Source organism: Camellia sinensis, chromosome 6, assembly GCF_055761805.1.
Source record: "Camellia sinensis isolate YWXY chromosome 6, ASM5576180v1, whole genome shotgun sequence".
Classification (NCBI taxonomy): Eukaryota; Viridiplantae; Streptophyta; class Magnoliopsida; order Ericales; family Theaceae; genus Camellia; species Camellia sinensis.
The window spans coordinates 14,864,690-14,874,969 of record NC_138966.1 but is presented as its reverse complement, the minus strand read 5'-3'; the positions used below and the strand labels follow the sequence as shown (position 1 = coordinate 14,874,969).

At 43.8% G+C, this 10,280-nt stretch overlaps 1 protein-coding gene across 1 annotated transcript; it reads left to right on the top strand.

Moving 5' to 3' along the window:
- Positions 1-292: 292 nt before the first annotated feature.
- On the top strand, positions 293-2,100 carry LOC114277999 (uncharacterized). The gene is made up of 2 exons (XM_082873025.1): positions 293-1,009; positions 1,093-2,100. Exons 1-2 carry the CDS (start codon positions 530-532, stop codon positions 1,933-1,935), a joined length of 1,323 nt encoding a protein of 440 aa, XP_082729151.1. The 5' UTR covers positions 293-529; the 3' UTR covers positions 1,936-2,100.
- Positions 2,101-10,280: the final 8,180 nt, after the last annotated feature.

The window sequence follows — 10,280 nt, the reverse complement described above, 5'->3', positions numbered from 1 at the left end:
CCTCCCAGACTCCAACAAGGGGGCTGGAGATGATTTTCTCATTGCTTCTGGAAATTGGGAATTTGGCCCAGATGAAGATGTCCACCTCTATCCTCTTCCTCGAACAATTAAAGAGGGCAAGAGTAAGAGCCCTCAGTCAACACTTAGTTGTTTTTATTTAAGTCCTTAAAACTTCTGTTTCTGACGTCTGTTTCTTTGTTCTGCAGATCTTCATCAGCCACCGAAAAATTTCCGTCAATCCTTTTTCCCAGGAACAGATCTAAAAAAACTTCTTGACCTCCCAATCCTCAAACGAAAAGCCCCACTTTTACTAAATTTCATCCCTACATACAAGTCCACTTTACCCGACGCCCCAAGAAAAAGGAAGAAGAGTCTTTCTCCACCCACAGCCACAACCTTAACTGCTTCCACATCCCGAACTGATCAAGAGTCCACATCTGACCCCGCCGACCTTCCATCAACTTCGGCCCCTTACTTGATACCAATTCCTGAACGTAAACGCCGACGAAGGCGAGTAAAGACTGCTGAGATGGTTCGTTCAAGGCCTATTGTCCAAGATCTTCTCGCCGATCTCCCAACCGACGCCGAAGCCGCACCAGTGCAATCAATGCTCCCCCCCAAACCAAAGAAAGTGAAAAAGGCTCAGCCTAAGGCCAAGGCTACAGATGCTGAGGCTGAGGATGCTTTGCCGATTTCTAAACTTGCAGAAAGCAAGAGATCAACCTCTACTTCAACCAAGAGGTCTGCTGAGGGCCAACCTTCAGGGTCTACACAAACAAAGAGGCCAAGGTCATCGTCTGCGACGACCTCGGCTTCGAAGAAGCCCGACGTCCCCTGGGCCCCTGACCTATCCCTGGAGGATAGGCCCATCATGGCTAGTGAGAGTACTGATGACATTAATGTTGTCGTCGCCCTTAGTACAGCTCTTCTTCTACCAAATGACTTGGAGCGAAATGCCAAGTTTAGTGAGTATGAAAATTACGCTCTTATGCTTCAACATTCTGCTCAAGTAAGTGTTTTCTGTTTTGTACTTGTGATTTTCTTTTCTGTTTCTTTCTGAGAAAATTTTCTGATACTTCTGTTTTCATTCAGGCTATTCAACATGCCCACTCATTTTCAATGCAATCCTTTGAAAACCGTCAAAGGTTGGTTGATATGAAAAGGGAAGCATCCTCTATGAAGAGAGAGATCAAATCTCTTGAAGCAAAAATGAAAAAGTTGGAGGATCAAGCCGAGGCTGCAACCAAAGTTCAAACTCTAGCTCTTGAGAAAGCCGAAGCTGCTGAGGCCGTTAGAAAAGTTGCTGAGGCCGAGAAAAGAGAGGCTGAGGCTGGGAAAGCTCAAGCGGAGAAAGAACTCCAGCAGGCTCTGGCCACCAAAGAGGCCGAGGTCAAGGAGGCCGATGAAAAGGCTTATGCGCAAGGTATGGCCGATGTCGCAGAAGACTACAAGCTTCAAGTCAGGCAGGCATGCAACAGGGGATTTTCCCTTGGTTGGATGTCCTTGATAAAGAAGCTTGACCTTCCTGCTGACTCGCCATTGCGTCAGGCCGACGCTATTCCGTTACCGTTTCCTCCTCCCCCTCCTGAAGGTGAATCAGAATCTGAGGCCGAGGCCGTTGATGAAGATGAAGAAAAAGATGATGGTGACGCCTTGGTGAGAAGACCCAAGAATGCTGCCGAAGTCAAGTCCCCTCCTCCTGCTGAACAGGTTATGGACTTGACTTTGGATGAGGAGGGTGATGGGGCTGAGGGGGTACCCAAGGAGACTGTCACTGGGCAACTATCGTCCAATCTTCTCTTAGTAGAAAGGAGTGTTGAGTCAACAATCGCTGAGATTGATGCCGAGATAGAAGCGGAGAAAGTGGTCGAGGAGATTCCACCTGAATCATCCGAGGTCCCAGTTCCTGCTGTTGCTGATGCACAAGAGTCTTGAAAAAATTGTCCTCTGTACTTTTTTCCTTCTTTTTCTGTACTTTGTGCTTTGTATTTTCTTTTTACTTCTGGACAATGAAAAAACTCCTTCTGATGGCCGATGTGCCCCCTTTTTATATGTAACTGGAACTGTTCCTTCTATGAATGCTTTTATCTTGTGATGTTCTGTCGACTGCTTTCCGCATAGTCTTGTACTTAGGAAAGTTTTTTGCATGCTTCTTCATGTTGCTACCTTTGTGCAATCTTCTCGGGGTTTCATACCTCAGGTACAAACATAAAACTTTTACTTTGGCAAGTTACTAGCCTGCAAACTCTTCATAATTTTCAACAAGTATAAAACATATATTTCGGAATGTAAGCTTTGCAAGTTTCTTCTTAATTCTTAACAAGTTTGTAAATTGCTACAAATTTCAACAAGTAATGAACAATATACTTAGCCTGTATCTTTCTGTATACCTCTGCGGGTGATCATATGTCGGCTTAACATAAACTTGTAAATTGCTACAAATTTCAACAAGTGTTAAGCATCTTCCCTGGGGTTTAGACAACCCACACATTGCTATTTAAGCAATAACCTCGGCCTATCTTTGACTTGTAAATTGTTACAAATTTCAACAGGTGAAGATAAGGAATCAGCTTAATTCCAACTTGTAAATTCCTACAAATTTCAACAAGTGAATTAAGGAATAACATCGGCTTAACTTCAACTTGTAAATTGCTACAAATTTCAACAAGTGAAGATAAGGAATCAGCTTAATTCCAACTTGTAAATTGCTACAAATTTCAACAAGTGAATTAAGGAATAACATCGGCTTAACTTCAACTTGTAAATTGCTACAAATTTCAACAAGTGAAGATAAGGAATCAGCTTAATTCCAACTTGTAAATTGCTACAAATTTCAACAAGTGAATTAAGGAATAACATCGGCTTAACTTCAACTTGTAAATTGCTACAAATTTTAACAAGTGAAGATAAGGAATCAGCTTAATTCCAACTTGTAAATTGCTACAAATTTCAACAAGTGAATTAAGGAATAACATCGGCTTAACTTCAACTTGTAAATTGCTACAAATTTCAACAAGTGAAGATAAGGAATCAGCTTAACCTAGCTTTGCCTGAGTTTGAAACATCCACGCACAACATAATTAATCATGTATGCTGAAAGGATTCCGAAAAGACTTTATTGATAATATCGGCCATACAGTGATGTTTATCTAATGATAGAAGAATTTCAAATTACAAGTATTCCAAGGTCTGGGCAATGTTTTTCCCTCATTGTCTTCAAGCCGATATGCTCCATTGCCTAATACTGAAGTAATTCTGTAAGGTCCTTCCCAGTTTGGGCCAAGCTTGCCCTCCCTGGGATCCTTCTTGCTCTCGACGACTTTCCTTAGAACTAGGTCACCAGCTTGAAATTCTCTTGGATTAACCTTCTTGTTGTAAGCTCTGGCAAGCTGTTGCTGGTATACTGCGAACTGAATCGCAGCCTTCTCTCTTCGTTCTTCCAATAGATCCAGGTCTCGGGCTAAGAGTATGTCATTGGTGCCATTCTCTACTCCCTGGGTTCTGATTCCTGGGATGCCGATCTCCAATGGGATAACTGCTTCTGTGCCATAGGCCATGGCAAAAGGGGATTCTCCTGTGGATCTTCTCGGCGTAGTCCGATATGCCCAAAGTACGTTGGGCAACTCGTCCACCCACTTTCCTTTTGCTGCCTGGAGCCTCTTCTTTATTCCATCCAGTATTACTTTGTTGGACGCCTCTGCTTGCCCATTGCTTTGAGGAAAACTTGGTGTTGAGAAATAGTTCTTGATCTTGAATTTTGCACAGAAGTTCTTGATAAGTTTGCTGTCGAACTGCGTTCCGTTGTCAGCAACTATCGCTCTTGGAATCCCAAATCTTGTGATAATATTTCTCCATATAAAATTCTTGACGTCCACATCTCGGATTTTGGCCAGAGGTTCTGCCTCTATCCATTTTGTAAAGTAGTCTGTCGCTACCAGTAAGTACTTTCTCTGCCCAGTTGCTTGGGGAAGTTGTCCAACCAGATCCATGCCCCATTGGGCAAACGGTCAAGGGCTGGATACTGGGTTTAGGTCGGTTGCTGGCTGATGTATCAAAGGTGCAAACCTTTGACATTGCTCACACTTCTTTACATAGGCTTCGGCATCCTTTTGCATGTAGGGCCACCAATACCCCTGGGTAATGGCCCTGTGGGCTAGCGATCTGCCCCCAGCATGGCTTCCACAAATTCCTTCATGAATCTCGTAAAGGAAGTCTTCAACCTGCAAAGGGTGTACGCACCTTAGAAGTGGTCCAGTGAATGACCTCCTGTAGAGATGGCCTTCTGCTGTTAGACTGAATCTGGCCGATTTCAGTCTTATTTTATGTGCTTCTTTATGGTCTTCTGGCAGCTTCCCCTCTTTTAGGAATGCGATGATTGCATCCATCCAGCTTGGTCCCAAGCCTACGCACATTGCTTCTCGTTTCGTGCTCTGTTTATCTATGCTCGGGGCCGACATGTAGTCGATCATGATTGTCCTTGTTTTTCCAGTTTGAATTGAGCTGGCCAAGTTGGCTAACGCGTCGGCGTGGGTGTTGTCATCTCGGCTTACTTGGAGTAATCTGCAGTTTTGGAATAGGGCTGCCAGTCGGATGACTTCCTTTGCATACGCCGACATTCTTTCGTCTCTGGCTGCAAATTCCCCTGTTGACTGGTTAACAATCAATTGTGAATCACAAAAAACAATTACCTCGTCTGCCTCTGCTGCTGCTGCTAGCTTTAGCCCTGCGATTAATGCTTCATATTCTGCTTCATTATTGGAGGCTTTGAACCCTAGGCGGATGGACTGTTCTATAATTTCTCCATCTGGAGATATCAGCAGTACTCCTGCTCCTGCTCCCTGGCGGTTTGAACTTCCATCGACGAATAATCTGAATGAATCGCCGATGTAGATGCTGCATGGTCTGAATTTTTCTTTCTCTTGCTTTTTTGTCTTTGACTGGGACTCTTTTTGTTTGTCGGGACGATGTTCATCGTGGCTCGACGGAGCCCGAGGTGTGATGGCTTTCGGTGTGAGTTCTGCGACGAAGTCGGCCAAAACTTGGCCCTTTATTGCTGTTCTTGGCCTAAATTCTAGGTCAAACTGGCCCAGTGTTACTGCCCATTTTGCTATCCTTCCGGTTAAATCTCCTTGATGTAACAAGGACTTTAGTGGGTGCTCTGTTAGGACCACGATCTTGTGTGCCTGAAAGTAGTGGCTTAATTTTTTTGAAGCCATTACCAGGGCTAGCATTAATTTTTCTAGTGGTATGTATCTTGTTTCTGCGTCAGCCAGAGTCTTACTTACATAATAAACAGCCTTCTGCTCCCCTTTTTCTTCTCGGATTAGCACTGCACTGACTGCGTGTTCGGAGACTGCTAAGTACAAAAACAGCTCCTCCCCTGGGACTGGGTTAGAAAGGACCGGGGTTGTGGTTAAGTACTTTTTTAGATCGGCTAGGGCAGTTTCACATTCTTCTGTCCATAGGAAGTCTGTGGCTTTTTTCACCAGGTTGAAGAAGGGTCTGCACTTGTCTGAGCTTCTGCTGATGAATCGGTTTAGGGCTGCGGCCCTTCCAGTGAGCACTTGAACTTGCTTTGCCGATGTCGGGCTTTGTAGTTCCAGGATGGCCTTGATTTGGTCTGGGCTGGCCTCAATGCCCTTTCTTGTTACCAGATATCCTAGAAATTTACCTGACCCAACTCCGAAGGCACACTTTGAGGCGTTGAGTCGGAGCCGATATCTTTTGAGTATGTCAAAGACCTCTCTTAGGTCGGCAAGATGACCTTTTGATTCTTTGGTCTTTACGACCATATCATCGATGTAAACTTCTACTGTTTTGCCAATCAGGTGTTTAAACATCTTTGTCACTAACCTCTGATAGGTTGCTCCTGCGTTTTTCAGTCCAAAAGGCATTACCCTGTAACAGTACAGGCCTTTCGGGGTGATGAACGCGGTCTTCTCCTCATCTGGAGGGTACATAGCAATCTGGTGGTACCCTCTGTATGCATCTAAAAAACTCATTCTTTCATGTCCCGAGGTGGCGTCTACCAGTTGGTCGATTTTGGGCAGAGGAAAGCTGTCTTTCGGGCAGGCTTTGTTGAGGCTGGTGAAATCTACACAAATCCTCCACTTGCCATTCTTCTTTTTTACTACTACTGTGTTGGACAGCCATGTTGGGTACTGGACTTCTCGGATGGCCCTGGCTTCAAGGAGTCTGTCTACCTCTTCTTCGACTGCTTCGACGTGTACTAACGTCGGCCTTCTGGCTCGTTGAATCACAGGTTTTGCCGATCTGTCGACATTCAGACTGTGGCAAGTGACCTCGGGGTCAATGCCGGGCATTTCATAAGGTGTCCAGGCGAACGCTTCTATGTTTGCCCTTAAAAAATCTTCCAGTTCTTTTTCTTCTTCTCTGTCTAAGCCTGAGCCGAGAAGAAAAAATCGTTCTTCGTCGCCCTCCTGGACGAGGATTTTCTTTAGCGCCTCTTCGCTTTTCTCGGCTGGTTCTTTCCCGACGTCTTCAAGGACTTCCATGTCCTTATCTTCAACTTCTGCTTTCTTTGGCTCCCGTACATTACAAGTGGACTTTATTGCTGCCATGGAGCAATTTTTGGCTTGTAGTTGGTCCCCTCTGACTTCTTCAATCCCATGCTCTGTTGGGAACCGGAGTAGCTGATGCAACGTCGAGGGAACTGCCCCCATTGCATGCAGCCACGGTCTTCCCAGTATGATGTTATATGGTGAGGGTGTGTCAATTACCAGGAATTCCGTCCTGATCTTCTTAGTGCCGGCTTGTACTTCTAAGCTTGTTGCACCCAGTGGCCATGTCGGCGTTCCGTTAAAGCCGACCATCGGGCCGCTGGATTGTTCTAGGTCATCGGGGTGAAGGCCTAGCTCTTTGTAACATCTGACATACATGATGTCACAGGAGCTGCCCTGATCTATTAGGATGCGTTTTACTTGGCACTCCCCAACTTGGAGGGATACTACCAAGGCATCATTATGCGGATGTTGGACCAGTTCTAGGTCTGCTTCAGTAAAAGCTATCATTGGCCCCTGGCATTCTTCTGGCCGATGTCTCTTTTCCCCGACTTGGTAGATATGCTGTAAATGTCTTACCCTCTGGGTCTCTCCTCTGACTTCGTTTTCGTTGACCCTGGAGTGGATCACATTGACCACCCTTGGTTCTCCTGCTTGTGGTGGTTGTGCTGGGGGAGGGGGTGCTGCTGGTGCTTGGGGCAACCTTGCCTGCTCTTCTCTTGTTCTGGCCTCATCGACCAGGTCCCTTAGAAGGTCCCTTAGAAGGCCTTGTCTTACCAGGTCCTCCAAGTGTGCTTTTAAGGCTCTGCAGCCTTGAGTGGGATGTCCTTCTTCATTGTGGTAGGCACAACGTCTACCGACGTTCCTTCCCATGAATTCCCCTGGTGCTCTTGCCGGGGCCCTGAAATAAGGTTGATTTCGAATCCGATCTAAGATTTTATGGATTGGGATCCGAAATACTGTAGTTACTGCCTGTTTATTTCTTAGCTCTATTTCTTGCTTGGTCGGCCCATTGTTGACTCGGCCTCGCTTCGGCGAGCCGTTTCCCTTTTCTTGTTTCACCTCCTTGTTTCCCGATGTATCTTCCTCGGCCCTGGCGTATTTCTCAATTCTTGCCATGAGTTCTTCCATGCTTTTTGGCAATGTTTTTGCCAAAGATTTCCGTAGTGGGCAGTCATCTTTCAGGCCGTTTTTGAAAGATACGACTGCTACTTCCTGGTTGCATTCAGGTATTCGGTTGAACACCTCGTAGTATCTCTTCGCATAGGCCCTAAGGCCTTCTTCCTTGGTGATTCTTAGGGCCATCAAAGCATCAACCCTCAGGGGTTGCAGTTTGTTGGTCACGAACCTGGCCACAAACATCTCGGCCAGGCCTTCCCATGTCTTTATGCTCCCTTTGGGTAACTTATGGAACCAATCAGATGCAATTTCCCCAAAAGATGAGGGGAATACTTTGCAGAGTAACGGCTCGTTCCCGCTGTATAATGCCATTGAATTTAGGTATAGCCCGACATGGAAGTTTGGATCTGACTTACCATCATAGATTTGAAACCTCGGCATGCTGAACCTCTTGGGTGGTTCGAATTTGTCTAATTCCACTGAGAAGGCTGTCTTTGGTTTTACTGGGGAGTTTACCTCGGCTTCTGCATTCTGTTGTCTCCTCTTGAGGTAGTCCCTTAAGTCTTCTTTGCTCCTTCCTGGAGCTCGGCTGTCTTTAGACTTCAGTCTTTTAGGTATACTGCTTTCGGCCTCGTGGTGGGTCCGCTTGGACCTTTCTTCATGGGTTGTGTCAAAATGAAGTACTTGCCCCTGAACATGTCGATGTTCTTTGGGGTCTGGATTCTTCATGTGGTGTGTCCTTCGGGACTCTTCTCGCCTCGACTTTTCCCGTCCGACGTCCTTGGAATGCCGATGAGAATGCCTTCCGCTCCTGGTATGCTGAGGGACCTCGGGGATTGTTTTTCTTCCACCCTTCGGGGTGTTGGTTGCTGGTATCGGCGTATCTTGCAGCGGGTATGGTGGCTGCATAACATTATTCTGCATCATGAAGTTGACGACTGACTGAAGGTCTGCCAATTTGTTTGCTAACTCCTTTACTTCCTCATCCCTCCGTAGGCACCTGTCCCTCCATACTTGGAGGTTATCTTCATTGTAGTACTTTCCTTGGTTTGTTCTTTTTGACGCGTCGCCTTCCTGGTTTGCGTCGTTCTCTCTGTGACCCTGGTCACGGGCTTCTGTGTTGGGGTTGTTTCCTTCAATGTCAATTGGTCTGCTACTCCCAGAAGGAGCGTCATCCCCGGTTTTTTCCTGTTGTCCGTTACTGGCCATCTATTCTTCCTTCGATTCCCACAGACGGCGCCAAATTGTGTGGGTGAAAATTTGACCACACTGCCCGTTTAGTGATCAGCTGGAGAGCACAAGCGGAATAGATGGCTTAAGTAACCTGAAACAGAAAGAAAAAGCTCTGGCGGTGGCTCTTCCACCCGGGGGCACTCCGACGATCAAGTCAGTATATCTCTCAAAGATAATCAAGTATTAAACTGAATACTCAAAGTATAAAATTGCATACCATAGACCCACGGGGGTGCCTCTCTTTTATAATATACTTAATCCAAGTCCAGCTAGAAGTATGACTTCTATGAACTCCAATCTTAGTGCTTACTCTGGACTCCTTAGGAGATAGAGATAAACTCCCTAGGAGTTTTATCCTTATCTTAATTAAGTCCCCTCTATGCTTCAGGACTCTTGTCCCTTATCTTCGGATTCCGACATCTTCGGAGATGACCTCGGCTTCTCCGAGATTACCTCGGCTTAACTACCAGGGCACGTGGCACCTCGGCTGACACGTCGGTGTCACCATGCCACGTGTTGGTATTCAGAAAATATGTCCCCACAAATTCAAGAGAAAAAATTGAACAGATAATAAAATTTGAACAGATATTTGAACAAATAAGAGAAAAGAATTGAACAAATAATCAAAAAATTTAAACAGATAAAATAAAATTGAACAGATAGTTAAAAAATTGAACAGATAGAAAAAACAATTGAATAGATAGATATGAATTTGAACAAATAATCAACGAAAAGTCAACAGATAAATAAAGAGGTAAAATTAAAAACAAAATGTCTTTCAAAATAAAAAATGGACTTCTCACTAAACTATTTCACAAATGATGGACCTCTCACTAATAAAAAAATATTTACTAGATCTAATGTCTTTTACCCTTTTTATATTAGACTTTTCAATAATTTTCTCGGTAATAAATGTTGCATTTGTCATCTTTTTGAAGGAGTTCGGATGTAATGTTCAATGACTTCACAGTTTATTTTTTAAGAATTCTTTTTTGGAATTTTTTTAATAGAAAGTCCTTTATATAAAATTTGTACCATACGATATCACAAAGATGGAAACATAAAATTTATAAATAAATCTTGATAGAAATGATGGCACAATGTCATTATTATAAATAAATTTATCCTTAATATGTTTTATTTTAAAGTAAAATGTCCCCAATAAACAATATCATTATGTATACAAATTATATATAAACTTCGTTTTTTATTTTACGTAGTCACTTTTTAAAATATATCATCAATTTTATTTTTTTATTCTTAGTCTATTTTATTTTAATAACTATTTTATTATCCATTTTTTTATTCACTTTGCTTGGTTCTATTTTTCTAAAAACATTTATCAAAAAATTCTACTTTCTTATTTTTTGTATTTTTTTTTGTTTTTGTTTTTACTGATTTTTTTAA